This window comes from Mandrillus leucophaeus, unplaced genomic scaffold (assembly GCF_000951045.1).
Source record: "Mandrillus leucophaeus isolate KB7577 unplaced genomic scaffold, Mleu.le_1.0 Scaffold556, whole genome shotgun sequence".
Taxonomy (NCBI): Eukaryota; Metazoa; Chordata; class Mammalia; order Primates; family Cercopithecidae; genus Mandrillus; species Mandrillus leucophaeus.
The window spans coordinates 205,976-222,792 of record NW_012105986.1 but is presented as its reverse complement, the minus strand read 5'-3'; the positions used below and the strand labels follow the sequence as shown (position 1 = coordinate 222,792).

General features: G+C 38.6%; 1 protein-coding gene across 2 annotated transcripts in view; it reads left to right on the top strand.

Annotated features, from left to right (window-relative positions):
- RP1 (retinitis pigmentosa 1 (autosomal dominant)) overlaps positions 1-13,920 on the top strand; it is a 58,055-nt gene extending 44,135 nt beyond the window's left edge. For both annotated transcript variants that reach the window (XM_011998094.1, XM_011998093.1), the window contains exons 2-4: positions 4,189-4,815; positions 5,349-5,520; positions 7,858-13,920. In XM_011998094.1, the coding sequence (XP_011853484.1) occupies positions 4,201-4,815; positions 5,349-5,520; positions 7,858-13,529 (6,459 nt within the window). In that variant the 5' untranslated portion in view covers positions 4,189-4,200 and the 3' untranslated portion in view covers positions 13,530-13,920. The remainder of the gene's footprint in view (positions 1-4,188; positions 4,816-5,348; positions 5,521-7,857) is intronic.
- Positions 13,921-16,817: the final 2,897 nt, after the last annotated feature.

Here is a 16,817-nt window from a genome sequence, read left to right as displayed (position 1 = left end):
GAAGAGAGGATATTGGTAGCAAGCTGTCATGTCATTAGAAGTGGATTTTAAGGCAAAGAGATTTTGTAAACCAGCTTCCTTGCTACACATAGGGAAGTCACTGGTGAGGAAACTGGAGGGCCTCAAGATTCTACAGTTACCTCTTTCCACCTCCACTTCTTCTTCAGCCTAAACTTCTGGGAGAATTAAACCATTTTATGCTGCTCAGTTTGTTTGTTCCCAAGGTAGCCCTTAAGTATATTACTGCCTTATTCCAAATTTAGAGGGCATAAGATAAAACTTATTATCGAAAATGTATGTAAAGATACATTGACAAATTTCTATGCAAATTCTGATTCTTTTTTTTTTTTTTTTTTTTGAGATGGAGTCTCGCTTTGTCACCTAGGCTGAAGTGCAGTGGCGTGATCTCGGCTCACTGCAAGCTCCGCCTCCCGGGTTCACACCATTCTCCTGCCTCAGCCTCCCAAGTAGCTGGGACTAAAGGTGCCCGTCACCACGCCTGGCTAATTTTTTTTTTTTTTTTTTTAGTAGAGATGGGGTTTCACTGTGCTAGCCAGGATGGTCTCAATCTCCTGACCTCGTGATCTGCCTGCCTCGGCCTCCCAAAGTGCTGGGATTACAGGCGTGAGCCACTGCACTCAGTCTCTGATTAGTTTTTAAAACTGATTAAGAATGGAGCACAGCTAACATAGGAGAACTCAAAAAAGTTATGGAGGGCTGGTAGCTCTGTTTCACAAAAGTGGGCACTCTATTGTCAAGACTTAATGACCACATTGCTAGTCTTGCTCATGTGCACCAGGTAAATGCTGTACCACCTCTGCCTTCTTCCTGTAGGGCATCTCTACCACTTTTTGCCTCTGGCATCTCAACTTTACACAGGCTTTCCTCTGGAAATTGCCCTCTCTTCTCACTCCTACCGCCAATCCCTCAGGCTGTATTAGACATCCCTCCTTAATATTCTCTTGGTACCCCAATTCTTCCTCTTCTTCAGTTGAGCTATTGAGTTACTCTGTGAACTTCCCATGGACTCTGTAGGAAATGCACATTATTAAGACAGGGCAAAGGCTGATTCACTTTCTTCAGAAATACTTGGTTTGTACCCTCTTTCCAAATGATGACGTTGTACACTCAATGAACACAAATCTCTTTTTTCAATGATAATACCTAATCTTTATCACGTTCTGGGTTTTACACACAAGGCCCTCCTTATCATAGGCTCTTAAGACTCACCTACAAGGATGCAGAATCTCAACTCTCTACCTAAAAGTTCCCCCAGTGACTTCTAGGAGTTCCCAGAGATTCTCTCACACACTATGAAGATCATGCGAACTTGTATTTTTGTTTTGTTTTCACTACAGCATCCCCAACAAGGTGCCTGACAACCACCCTGTTGGATGTACCTTCTCTACAAATGCTCCTCCATTGCTGGGGACCTGGCATCTTCCCAGGTCATGGTACCTTCAGCACCTGCCCTTCATGCACTGGGCTCAAAACCAATGCTCAGGGCTGGGTAGCAGTGGGATGTGGACAATGGGAGCTGCCTCTTTGCTCCTATGGTACTTATCTTCCATGTTTTCCCTCCTGGCCCCAGCACAAAATCTCCTTTGTCTTTGGCCAAAACCGACATTAGCATATTGGCTCACACAGATGTGTTCCCAAAGTGGTCACCAGGTTAATAGCTCTCCAAATAGTGAGATTCAGGCATTTAAAAGGTGACATTAAGAGCCTCATGATGCACCTACACCAAGAAAAATATCATTTTCCAAAATTAGGTGAAAAATGTGGCTCAAATATTATTCATGTACAATATTTTCAAATAAACATATAAGTAAACCAACCTAAAATGTAATTGGAGGGAAAGAGTTCTAAAGTCTTTTATTTATTTATTTATTTATTTATTTATTTCTTGAAATGGAGTCTCGCTGTGTTATCCAGGCCTGGGTGCAGTGGTACGATCTCAGCTCACTGCAACCTCCGCCTCCCGGGTTCAAGCGATTCTCCTGCCTCTGCCTCCCGAGTAGAGTAGCTGGGACTACAAGCGCACACCACCACGCCCGGCTAATTTTTGTATTTTTAGTAGAGACAAGGTTTCACCATGTTGGCCAGGCTGGTCTCGAACTCCTGATCTCAGGTGATCTACCCGCCTTGGCCTCCCAAAGTGCTGGGATTACACGCGTGAGCCACCACACCTGGCCTAAAGTCTTATTTAAATACCAAAGGAACTCATCCTTCTTATAGTTGCTGAGGCCATGGCGATTAAGCAGCCTGCTCAAGGTCAGACCACAGTTGACCAGATGAGGATGAGAAAAGGTTGCAGTTTTGCTGACTCCATTGCGAAGCTGGATTCCCCAGCTCCTGATGCACATGTCTGCTACAGCTGCTTTTTTTGTCTAAAGTATTATAATTACTTTAAACCTCTGAGGAAGAAAGAAGGGAAGACATCTAATTTCTAGGCTGATCTTCAAATGTTTTTTTCTAAGTTACATTTAAATAAGATTTGCAAATCAGATTGGAGATATATGAAGAATCTTGGATAACAGCTTGCAAACATTTAAGTGGATGATTTGGGCCGGATTTATAGCTGATTTACAATGATAAACATGCCTTTTTCCATCTCTGTATTACCAATCACATTAATTTTGTTCAATTTGTCTTCAAGGCTGCAGGACTTTCTTACTGTGTCAAAAGACACTAATAATTAAAATAATTTCAAACAATAGAAAACAGCCACAAATGAAAACAAGGCCAGAACCAGATAAATCCTTCCAAATGCTGCTCATTTGTCAATCAAACTCCAGTTTCACTGAGAAGTGGAAAAGGAAAACCTTGGTGCTTTGCTGAATATTACTCTTCTTGAATTCTCTTCTGAAGGTTTAACTTTAGAACTACTAGTGGGACCAGTAACCAGACTGCACTAGTTTTAGCAGCCCATAGCAATGCTGCCATTTATTCAAAGAACATTTTTGCTTAGTGCAGTGTTTCCCAAAGTAAGATAAGTGGTGTGTGAGATGATATGCCTGCATTTTCTCCAATCTGCAGTAGAAACATCTGATAGTATCTTAAGAGGGTTCTTACTTAAGGTTCTATGTGATACATTCCTCCTAGAACTTAATGTCAGGTACATTTTCCTCCAGACAATTTGGACTTTAAAAACATTTCCTGTTTCTCCCATGTTTATTTATTGTCAGGATATGAAGGACTAAACTGATGAATTGCAAAACTCTCTTACCTTTCTCAGTGGATGGTTTCCGATTTGTGTCTCTCTTGTTTTTTAAATTGTGCAATAATACCTGCTAATTTTAAAGGTTCACAAAGTTTACCAACGTATAAAAAAACACGAATATTTTCCAGAGTTCTGCAATCCAGAGACAACCACCATCAACACTGGCTTGTATATATTTCTGGACTTTTCCCCAATTCATATAACTCAGTCATGTGCCACATAACACTACTTTGGTCAATGGTGGACTACCTATGTGATGGTGGCCCCATAAGATTATAATACCATATTTTGAGTGTACGTTTTCTATGTTTAGATATGTTTAGATACACAAATTACCACTGTGTTACAATGCCCTACGGTATTCAAACAGTAACATGCTGTACAGATTTATAGCCTAGGAGGAATAGGTTATTCCATAAAGCCTGGGTGTGTAGTAGGCTATACTATCTGTTTGTGTAAGTACACTCTATGATGTTCACACAATGATGAAATCACCTAACAATGCATTTCTCAGAACTTATCCTCATTGTTAAGCAATGTGACTGTACATATACATTTAAATCAATGGCACAGAATGTTCTGCAAACTGATTTTTTTCACTTAGTAATATGTCATGATCATCTTTCTATGCCAAAAGATACATCTATAAGGTCATGTTTAATGGTTGTATAGTTTTTCATTGCATGGGTGTATATGTGATAATTTATCTCGGCCCTTATTAGTGTGTTTAGGTTGTTTTTAACTTTTAAATTATAAATATCCTTATTTAACTGTTTATCTCTTTTTATTATAAGTCCCTTAAAATTGTTTTTCAAAATTGGTAGGTATAATGAATGAATAAACGAATGAAAGAATAAACTTCTAGGAATATCCTGAATGTCTGCAGCTATATTTAGCATGCATTAGTGTTACCGTGTATTCGCTATGGTGCTGTGATTCTGGAGATAATTTTCTTTCTTCTCTAGGTCTTAGCCAAAATGAGTGACACTCCTTCTACTGGTTTTTCCATCATTCATCCTACTTCTTCTGAAGATCAAGTTCCACCCCCTCGCCATTTGAGTCTCACTCATCCTGTTGTGGCCAAGCGGATCAGTTTCTACAAGAGCGGAGACCCCCAATTTGGTGGGGTCAGGGTGGTGGTCAACCCTCGCTCCTTTAAGTCCTTTGATGCTCTGCTGGATAACTTGTCCAGGAAGGTACCCCTACCTTTTGGAGTGAGGAACATCAGCACCCCTCGAGGCAGGCACAGCATCACGCGCCTGGAGGAGCTGGAGGACGGCGAGTCGTACCTATGCTCCCACGGCAGGAAGGTGCAGCCTGTGGACCTGGACAAAGCCCGTCGGCGCCCGCGGCCCTGGCTCAGCAGCCGGGCCATCAGCGCGCATGCACCGCCCCACCCCGTCGCGGTCGCTGCTCCCGGCAAGCCCCGCGCCCCACGGAGCCTGGTGGTCTTCAGGAATGGCGACCCGAAGACGAGGCGCACGGTTCTTCTGAGCAGGAGGGTCACCCAGAGCTTCGAGGCATTTCTACAGCACCTGACAGAGGTCATGCAGCGCCCAGTGGTCAAGCTGTATGCTACGGACGGAAGGAGGGTGAGCGTTCTAGGGGGCTCCTCGAGCCTGAGCTCATTTTGGGCACCCTACTAATTGGGTTCGTGTGGGGTGTGAAGGGTGGCCCCCGGGAAGGAAGTCTTCCTCCCTGCCTGTGTATGTGAGTGTGTGCACCCAATGCTGCCTTTGTTCCTTTGTCAGAATCTGACTGGAATCTCATCTTTACCTCAGGCTGCCCACCCCTTTGTCTTCCCTGAGCCCCAAGGTATATAATGTTTTCACATGGAATCCAATCTTGACAGTATTTTTTGGAAGGGAGTGGCAAAGAGTAGTATTTTCATAGAGGAAGCATTTTCCTGGGATCCCTGCTGGGAGGTAACTGACCTCCCCCACCTACCAACCTTGACATTTGGTATTTCTACTTATTTTGTATACACCATTGGTGCCTAAGAAAATGCTCGGTGATGATGTCTTTCAAGTCTAGGAGGTTGTTGATTTGATTCAAGCAAAGTTATAAAATTACCACTTAGTATAAAATGTGCTCATCTCAGGATAATGACTCTGGTCTCTTTTAGGTTCCCAGCCTCCAGGCAGTGATCCTGAGCTCTGGAGCTGTGGTGGCAGCAGGAAGGGAGCCATTTAAACCAGGAAATTATGACATCCAAAAATACTTGCTTCCTGCTAGATTACCAGGGATCTCTCAGCGTGTGTACCCCAAGGGAAATGCAAAGTCAGAAAGCAGAAAGAGTAAGTCACTTATTAATATATAGTCCATATTTTTAGCCCTAGAGATTTTTTTTTGCCTCAACGACAGCAAAAATCCATGCTTAAATGACCAGTTCTTTCACCACAGAAACGAAAGGAGAGGATTGAAAAACATTCTAAACTGAAATTGGCTATATTTATAGTTGGAAAGAATCATGGAGATTATCTGTTTTTTAGACTTTTCCAAACCAATGATATGCCTGTTTAAATTGATGATGTGTGCTTTTTTTGCATAAACTACCTAGTTAAAAAATAAAAATGCCAGCATTTCTTGCTTTAGAGTGGAATCTGTGTAAGTCTCTTCTCTGGTTGTTGCAGAGTTTTCTCTAAATAGTACCATGCAGCATACATAGCTGACCTCAGCAGGTTAGCAGAATGACTGTAGTTTTTCAAATCTATGCTATGTGCTCTGCCTTTTGATGTTATTGCTATAAAAATTACACGTTCTTAGACCCACATTTTATTTATTAAAAAAGGTTCATGCAACCAATTCATGCTGGTTAACGATAATGTAGGTTGATAATTCCTTAGATTCTACTGTGTAGCATTATCCTTTGGATAGGGGAGGAAGAGGGCCTCTTCAGGCCCAGGGATGTGGGATAAGCTGTAAATTGCCTGTACAGCATGGCTATTCTCATTATTCATTGTACTTATATTTCCAGGGAAAACAAGCTCTTTGCTAGAGTACTGATTGTTTTTTATACTTAAATTTAAGTTTTTATTCTCTTTAGACTTGGATAATATGTATTTTAAATAGTATTAATATCTCTACTTACTGCTAACGTGGGTGAAACTAATCCATCGTTGTTTAATGATTTCATGGATATATTCAGTAGATAATTATTAATGCTTCTATTTTGTAAGCATTAGGTTGCCACATATATGTTATAAATATGATAGTGCTATTTCACGTTTGTCATTTTACTAAAATGATTTTATTATGTCTGATACAGGTTGCCGAGTATGGTTTTTGATGACTGCAGGGAATCTGAGGGCTTTGTTAAATTTTACTTCAAAAATTTGAGACACTTTGATTTACAATTTAAGTAAAAGCATATCAAAAATAAGAAAAAATATTTCCAGGTTTATACTCTGCAACATTAAAGGGGCTTACCTGATGGCAAGTATGTGCAAATCTATATAGATTTGCTAACAGGAATTTTTTTTTTTCTTTTTGAGATGGGGTCGTGCTGTGTTACCCAGGCTGTTATGATGGCTCAAGTGATCACCCGCCTCAGCCTCCCAAAGTGCTGGGATTACAGGTGTGAGCCATTGCGCCCGGCCCAGGCATTTTGATTGAATTTAAGAAGCAAGAGTGCCAAGGTTAATGCTGAAGACACACGTTAAAAAGATAACTGACATCTGGACTTATGTCTAGCTCTGTTCTCTCTTGTGCCCTGTATTAAGTCAGTTGCAACAATTATACAAAGTGCATGCTAAATTAATAATTAGTACTTGATTAAGTCTTAATTATAAAAATGTTTCTGCTTTCATAAAGCTATGGATACCTCTTTTGATATTTGTAGGTAGAAAGATGAATACCAGCATAAATTGTTGCTTGCCTTGTTTGAATAGGTAAGCAGTACTTGGTTGGACTCTAGTTTCAGTATTGGTAAACAGAACAACGAAATGAAAACCCGCAAACTTTTATCTTTGGTAGAATTCTTAGCAGTTTTTACTTTATACATTTTTTAAACTTGTTAAACTTGTTAAAATTCTCTGAATCTCCTCATTTAAGTTGAAGTAGAATTAGAGATCTCTTCTAAAGAGTGGTTTGAAGAAATGTACCACTATTACAGTAGGTTTTCTCAAATAACTATTGGGAAAATACATAGGCTGAGTGTGGTGGCTCACACCTATAATCCCAGCACTTTGGGATTAGGCGGATCATGAGGTCAGGAGATTGAGACCATCCTGGCCAACATGGTGAAACTCCGTCTTTACTAAAAATACAAAATAATTAGCTGGGCATGGTAATGTGGGCCTGTAGTCCCACCTATTTGGGAGGCTGAAGCAGGAGAATCGCTTGAACCCTGGAGGCAGTGGTTGCAGTGAGCCCAGATCGCACCACTGCACTCCAGCCTGGTAACAGAGTGAGACTCCATCTCGGGGGGGGAAAAAAAAAAAAAAAAGAAAATACATAGAGCTCAGAAACGTATCATTTTACTATGAAATACAGAAAATATGCTACTTTTCATACTAATTATTTCCCTTTTTCTCTTTTTTTCTTTGCTGCCTCTTCCTTTGGATATTTTTAACTTCTCTGCCTTCCGTATTATATTTTGATGTGGGCACCTTTTACTCTTAAAATCTTTAAAGTAAGCACACATATGTCTTCAAGCTCAAGGTCCCAGATTTATTCTGTTTCTTCTGAGAAAACACATAATAATGATTGCTACTTAGACTATTCTTTTGTTCCTGAAAATTACTTGGCCTTAGAAAAGAGTGATTCTCAGAATTTACCAATATATCCTTCTGAAGATGATATTGAGAAATCAATTATTTTTAATCAAGATGGCACTATGACAGTTGAGATGAAAGTTCGATTCAGAATAAAAGAGGAAGAAACCATAAAATGGACAACTACTGTTAGTAAAACTAGTCCTTCTAATAATGATGAAAAGAGTGAGATGAGTTTTCCAGGAAGAACAGAAAGTCGATCATCTGGTTTAAAGCTTGCAGCATGTTCATTCTCTGCAGATGTGTCACCTATGGAGCGAAGCAGTAATCAAGAAGGCAGTTTACCAGAGGAGATAAACATTCAAACGACAGATGAAGAGGCTGAAACTTGCAGTTCTGCTAGTTGGGAGAATGCTACTGTGGACACAGATATCACCCAGGGAACTCAGGATCAAGCAAAGCATCGTTTTTATAGGCCCCCTACACCTGGACTAAGAAGAGTGAGACAAAAGAAATCTGTGATAGGCAGTGTGACCTTAGTATCTGAAACTGAGGTTCAAGAGAAAATGATTGGACAGTTTTCCTATAGTGAAGAAAGGGAAAGTGGAGAAAACAAGTCTGAGTATCATATGTTTACACATTCTTGCAGTAAAATGTCAGCAGTATCTAACAAACCAGTACTTGTTCAGATCAATAACAATGATCAAATGGAGGAGTCATTGTTAGAAAGAAAAAAGGAAAACAGACTGCTTAAGTCAAGTGCAATAAGTGCTGGTGTTATAGAAATTACAAGTCAGAAGATGTTAGAGATGTCCCATAATAATGGTTTGCCGTCGACTATATCAAATAACTCAATTGTGGAGGAAGATGTAGTTGATAGTATGGTATCAGACAACAAAACTGGTATCAAGAACTTCAAAGCTTATGATAACACCAATGATAGGTTCAGCCCTATTTCAGCAGATGCAACCCACTTTTCAAGTACCAACTCTGGAACTGACAAAAATATTTCTGAGGCTACAGCTTCAGAAGCATCCTCTACTGTCACTGCAAGAATTGACAGACTAATTAATGAATTTGCTCAGTGTGGTTTAACAAAACTTCCAAAAAATGAAAAGAAGATTTTGTCATCTGTTGCCAGCAAAAAGAAGAAAAAATCTCTACAGCAAGCAACAAATTCCAGATATCAAGATGGACAGCTTGCAACCAAAGGAATTCTTAATAAGAATGAGAGAATAAACACAAGAGGTAGAATTAGAAAGGAAATGATGTTGCAAGATTCAGATAGTCCCCTTAAAGGAGGGATACTTTGTGAGGAAGACCTCCAGACAAGTGATACTGTAATTGAATCAAATACTTTTTGTTCCAAAAGTAATCTCAATTCCACGATTTCGAAGAATTTCCACAGAAATAAATTAAATACTACTCAAAATTCCAAGGTTCAAGGACTTTTAACCAAAAGAAAATCTAAATCACTAAAGAAAGTAAGCTTGGGAGCACCTAAAAAAAGAGAAATCTGTCAAGGAGATAAAGTGTTTCCTCACAATGAATCCAAATATTGCAAAAGTACTTTTGAAAATAAAAGTTTATTTCATGTATTTAACATCCTTGAGCAAAAACCCAAATATTTTTATGCACCACAATCTCAAGCAGAAGTGGCATCTGGTTATTTGAGAGGAATGGCAAAGAAGAGTTTAGTTACTGATTCACGCATAACTTTAAGAAGCCAGAAAAAACAAAAAGGGGATAAATTGAAAGCAAGTGCTGTTGTAAGTAAACAACATGCTACAACCAGGGCAAATTCCTTAGCTTCTTTGAAAAAACCTGATTTTCCTGAGGATATTGCTCATCATTCAGTTCAAAATTATATACAGAGTTGGTTGCAGAACATAAATCCATATCCAACTTTAAAGCCTATAAAATCAGCTCCAGTATGTAGAAATGAAATGAGTGTGGTAAATTGTAACAATAATAGTTTTCCAGGGAATGATCCCCATAAAAGTTCTGGAAAAATAAATAATTTTGTTATGGAAAGTAATAAGCACATAACTAAAATTGCCAGTTTGACAGGAGATAATCTATGTAAAGAGGGAGATAAGTCTTTTATTGCCAGTGATACTGGTGAAGAAGATCTCCATGAGACACAGGTTGGATCTCTGAATGATGCTTATTTGGTTTCCCTGCATGAACATTGTACTTTGTCACAGTCAGCTATTAATGATCGTAATACTAAACGTCATATAGCTGCTGAAAAATCAGGACCAGAGAAAAAACTTGTTTACCAGGAAATAAACCTAGCTAGAAAAAGGCAAAGTGTAGAGGCTGCCATTCAAGTAGATCCTATAGAAGAGGAAACTCCAAAAGACCTCTTACCAGTCCTGATGCTTCACCAATTGCAAGCTTCAGTTCCTGGTATTCCCAAGACTCAGAATGGAGTTGTTCAAATGCCAGGTTCACTTGCAAATGTTCCCTTTCATTCTGCAATATGCAATTCATCCACTAATCTCCTTCTTGCTTGGCTCTTGGTGCTAAATCTAAAGGGAAGTATGAATAGCTTCTGTCAAGTTGATGCTCACAAGACTATCAACAAGTCTTCAGAAACACTTGCGTTACTGGAGATTCTAAAGCGCATAGCCATCACAGAGGAAGCTGATGACTTGAAAGCTGCTGTTGCTAATTTAGTGGAGTCAACTACAAGCTACTTTGGACTCAGTGAGAAAGAACAAGACGTGGTTCCACTAGATCTTTCTGCAAATTGTTCCACAGTCAGCATTCAGAGTGTTCCTAAGTGCAGTGAAAATGAAAGAACACAAAGAATCTCCTCTTTGGATGGAGACTGCTCTGCCAGTGAGGCATGTGCCCCTGAAGTCTGTGTTTTGGAAGTGACTTGCTCTCCATGTGAGACGTGGACTGTAAATAAGACTTATCCTCCAAAAGAGACATGTAACCCCAGTGACACTCATTTTCCTAGTGATGGTTATGGTGTGGCTCAGACTTCTATGAATAAGGCTTGTTTCCTAGGAGAGGTCTGTTCAGTTACTGATACTGTGTTTTCCAACAAGGCTTGTGCTCAAAAGGAGAACCATATCTATGAGGGAGCTTGCCCAACTGTTGAGACCTACGTTCCTGTCAGTGTCTGCAATACCATTGACTTTTTCAACTCCAAAGAAAACACATATACTGATAACTTGGAATCAACTGAAGAGTTAGAAAGAGGTGATGACATTCAGAAAGATCTAAATATTTTGACAGACCCTGAATATAAAAATGGCTTTAATACATTGGTGTCACATCAAAATGTCAGTAATTTAAGCTCCTGTGGACTTTGCCTAAGTGAAAAAGAAGCAGAACTTGATAAGAAACATAGTTCTCTAGATGATTTTAAAAATTGTTCACTAAAGAAGTTTCAGGATGAAAATGCATATACTTCCTTTGATATGGAAGAACCAAGGACTTCTGAAGAACCAGGCTCAATAACCAACAGCATGACATCAAGTGAAAGAAACATTTCAGAATTGGAATCTTTTGAAGAATTAGAAAACCAGGACAGTGATATCTTTAATACAGTGGTAAATGGAGGAGAGCAAGCCACTGAAGAATTAATCCAAGAAGAGTTAGAGGCTAGTAAAACTTTAGAATTGATAGACATCTCTGGTAAGAATGTTATGGAAGAAAAAAGAAGGAATGGTATAATTTATGAAATAATCAGTAAAAGGCTGGCAACACCACCATCTTTAGTTTTTTGCTATGATTCTAAGCAAAATAGTGAAAAGGAGACTAATGAAGGAGAAACTAAGATGGTAAAAATGATGGTGAAAAGTATGGAAGCTGGAAGTTATTCAGAATCCTCTCCTGATTTAAAAAAATGCATCAGAAGTCCAGTGACTTCTGATTGGTCAGACTATCGACCAGACAGTGACAGTGAGCAGCCATATAAAACATCCAGTGATGATCCCAATGACAGTGGCGAACTTGCCCAAGAGAAAGAATACAACATAGGATTTGTTAAAAGGGCTATAGAAAAACTTTACGGTAAAGCAGATATTATCAAGCCATCTTTTTTTCCTGGGTCTACCCGCAAATCTCAGGTTTGTCCTTATAATTCTGTGGAATTTCAGTGTTCCAGGAAAGCAAGTCTTTATGATTCTGAAGGGCAGTCATTTGGCTCTTCTGAACAGGTATCTACTAGTTCACCTATGTTGCAGGAATTCCAGGAGGAAAGACAAGATAAGTGTGATGTTAATGGTGTGAGGAACGATTATTATGGGGGTGACATTGTAGAACCTGATACAAAACAAAATGATCATAGCAGAATCCTCACAGACATAGAGGAAGGAGTACTGATTGACAAAGGCAAATGGCTTCTGAAAGAAAATCATTTGCTAAGGATGTCATCTGAAAATCCTGGCATGTGTGGCAATGCAGACACCACATCAGTGGACACCCTGCTTGATAATAACAGCAGTGAGGTACCATATTCACATTTTGGTAATTTGGCACCAGTCCCAGTCATGGATGAACTCTCCTCTTCAGAACTTGAGGAACTAACTCAACCCCTTGAACTAAAATGCAATTACTTTAACATGCCTCATGGTAGTGACTCAGAACCTTTTCATGAGGATGTTCACAATGAAACCTGTGCCAAGGAAAGAATAGCAAATCACCATACAGAGGAGAAGGGTAATAATCATCAGTCAGAAAGAGTATGCACATCTGTCACTCATTCTTTTACGTCTGCTAGTAACAAAGTCTACCCTGTCTCTGACGATGCTATTAAAAACCAACCATTGCCTGGCAGTAATATGATTCATGATACACTTCAGGAAGCTGACTCTTTGGATAAACTGTATGCTCTTTGTGGTCAACATTGCCCAATACTAACTGTTATTATCCAACCAGTGAATGAGGAAGACCGAGGATTTGCATATCGCAAAGAATCTGATATTGAAAATTTCTTGGGTTTTTATTTATGGATGAAAATACACCCATATTTACTTCAGACAGACAAAAAAGTGTTCAGGGAAGAGAACAGTAAAGCAAGTATGAGACAAAATCATATTGATAATGCCATTGGTGATATATTTGATCAGTTTTATTTCAATAACACATTCGACTTGATGGGTAAAAGAAGAAAACAAAAAAGAATTAACTTTTTGGAGTTAGAGGAAGAAGGTAATTTAAAGAAATTCCAACCAGATTTGAAGGAAAGGCTTTGTATGAATTTCTTGCACACATCATTGTTAGTTGTGAGTAATATGAATTCAGATACACAAGACCTCAGCAGTCAGACAAATGAAATGTTTAAAGCAGTCGATGAGAATAACAACTTATTAAATAACGGATTCCAGGGCTCAAGAACAAATCTCAACCAAATAGTAAGAGAAAATACCAACTGTCATTACTTCTTTGAAATGCTTGGTCAAGCTTGCCTCTTAGATATTTGCCAAGTTGAGACCTCCTTAAATATTAGCAACAGAAATACTTTAGAAGAACTTTGTATGTTTGAGGGTGAAAATCTTTTCATTTGGGAAGAGGAAGACATATTAAATTTAACTGATCTTGAAAGCAGTAGAGAACAAGAAGATTTATAATTTCAATATCAGCACATTCTTTGTCAATTCATTTTTTCCCATAATGAGATGAAGCACATGTGACAAATACGGACTAGATAACCTCTAAGAATTTCCCACTTCTTCAAAATGAACTTACCCTGGAAAACCTTACTTTGGATAACCAGTTTGACTTTCATAATTTCTCTGTTCTTTGTTTTTCCAACAACTACAGACTCAGGTTCTCTTATTTTGGAAGTTTCTATCGGTTTTGTTCTGAACTTACTTTTTTTTTTTTTTTGGTATCTATGATTTTTTTGCTCATGGCATCAAAATGTGCTAAGGACAAGAACTATATCCTTTTTAAAAAATGATGTTAGCTTGGTATAAAATGTATATTGAATGTATTGGTGAATAAATTGAATAGACATAACCTCAAAGTACTTCACTTACTCTTTTTAACTACTGATTTGATAAAAGGTGTAATTATAAGATGTCCACAACAGTCTCATAGTTTCTTGTGCCAAATGTGTTGAGTCCAGTTCCTCAGAATATCCAGTGAAATTGCAAGCATTTCCATGGGACAGGATTTACTGTTTTTCTAATAGACTAGACTATCAAGTATCAATTGGTTTGAATAACTGTGGTATATTTCCCAGGAGTTAACCAGGAAAGCTTTTAAGATTCCTTCTGCTCCATTACTATATGATGGTATAGAAACAAGTCTTAGAAATCTTGGAAATCTATGCCTCTTGTCTACAACTGACTCAAATTAGAATGGTCAGTATTTTTGGGGCCACACATGGAGATGCTAAAATAACATAAATTTGGCATTGAGGAACAAAGGTAGCTAAATTAATTACATCAAGAATAATGTTGGTGTCAGTTCAGCATGAGTCATAAATTCATAAAAATTATGAATTGCTACTTCATCAGCTGGAGACTACTTCTACATAGAGTATGCTTTTTAAAAAATTAAGTGATGCTTTCTTTTAATGAAAATATGGAAGTTATAATGTTATGTAAGTTTCTGTAGTAAGCAATGAGAAATTGTAGTGAATGAAAGAGCACAAAGTTTTGGAGAAAAAATAGAAAGGAGAAAATAATTTACATTAATTTTGTGCCTACTGTGTACCAGGGACTATGGTACACCTGCAGGGTTTTTGTGTGTAATTCTTCCTCATAAAGGCACTGTGAATGTGGCTTTATTACTCCCCCAGATTTTTTTTTTTTTTTTTTTTTAAGGCTGATACTCACTATGTTTCCCAGTCTCATCTTGAACTCCTGGGTTCAAATGATCCTCCATCCTCAGCTTCTCAAGTAGGTGGGACTACAGGTACATGCCACTGCACTGGGCTTACTACATTTTTGCCATTGTTTTCATGTGAGGAAGAAGGGGTAAGATTTTTTTTTTTGAGACGGACTTTCTCTCTTGTTGCCCGGTTGGAGTGCAATGGTGTGATCTCGGCTCACTGCAACCCCCGCCTCCTGGGTTCAAGTGATTCTCCTGCCTCAGCCTCCCAAGTAGCTGGGATTATAGGCATGCACCACCACACCTGGCTAATTTTTGTATTTTTAGTAGCGATGGGGTTTCTCCATGTTGGTTAGGCTGGTCTTGAACTCCTGACCTCAGGTGATCCACCCACCTCGGCCTCCCAAAGTGCTGGGATTACAGGTGTGAGCCACCGTGCCTGGCCAGGGATAAGATATTTTTTTAAAGATTAGCACTCATTTGCTAGTGCAGTGAGACAAGGAAAGAATTTTTCTTTTTAATTTGGAAGGTGTAAAATACAGATATACCCAAGAAGATTGAGGAAATCACTTATAAAAACCAGGAGATTTCAAGAAATATGGCATGCAGTATGTAGTTTTTGGCAATAATATTACACCAAACAGTGTCCTTGGTGCATAATAATTGGGAGAAGCTGGAGTGACAACCATGAATTAGTAATGCATGACTGTGTAACATACTTCTTCTTTAAAATGAACATGTTCACATACATTGAATTCTGAGATCTTAGGCCACATCTTATTCACAGAGCTAGCTTCATACTTGGGACATGGTAAGTACCTAATAAATGTGTGTTAAATGGGTAAGAAGTGCTTTTGAAGGCATTTAGTTTTTCTTAACTCTTAACTAATTTCAGATCCACACATATAGAAGGATGTGCAAATATGCTGAAGGACAGAACTCAGTTTTTTATATTTTTTTAGGTTTTTTTTTATATTTTATGAAAGCGGTATTTTACTCATCCTTAAAATGTCTGTAAAGATGATTTTTTCTTTTAAACATTCAAAGCATGTTTTTATTTTTACAAGATTTATATTTAAAAAATCTTGTCACACTGTGAAATTTAGAAGAGTAAGTGAAACTTGAGAGGAAATTTAAGAATATTATAGAGACCTAGCTTTTGCTTTAGAGATGGAGTACCTGAAGGGCTGAGTATGCAAGTGTAGCATCCCTTACTCAGGAATTCAGAGTCTGTGGTTCCAAGGTAGAGTGATGAAATTACTGTGTTTTGCCCACCAGATGGCAGCTGTGCCATGCGCTGTCAAAGGTTCAGGCACTCTGAGAGGCTTGCATGGATAAAGGCAATGCTTTAAGCATTGGGGCAGTCTCTGAGCTTCGTGCTTCTGCTTCAGTGAAAGCTGAATGTCCAACTGTGCAGGCATCCCCCAAATATTAAACCCAGAAGAAGTAGCAGTGTTCAGAATTAAAATAAATATGCTATTAGTAGCAAGGAGCAAAAGTTCAAACGTAGAGGCACTCAAAAATGCCAACTGTCAAGAATCATCAGAATTGATTCCAAGGAAAGCCCAATTTGGGGAAGATGGCACCCACCAAAATTCCCTCATTCAAGTTGAAACTAAGTTAATGAGCCATTGGCTCAGTGGATGGGGTAATTTTTACATGACACTTTCAAATACTATAATGCAACTTTTCAGTGACAAAAAACATGCCTCACTTTTCAGAGTGTAAACTGAGGTATTGAAACTACATTCCATATTTGTGGCACTCATTAAAGTACTTATGAGAAGCTACCTTATAAGGTGGTTGTGAGAAGATCACTAGAGAAAATACTTGTAAAACTCTTAGCACAGAGGTTGGCACACAGTGTTAAACATGTTTTAGCTATTTTTCTTTAAAAAGCTATTTGTGTTAATATCTTTGATACACTTTTCAAAGTTGGTGTTCTTCTGACCAAGATGTATTTTAGCTTTATTGTGTGCATGTATATGAAATGTAATATTTTCAAGATTTAGTCATCTGGCCCTTTATGAAAGTGAAGGTGACTAACAGTTTGAGCCCCTGCTTGGTGCCAAATATTG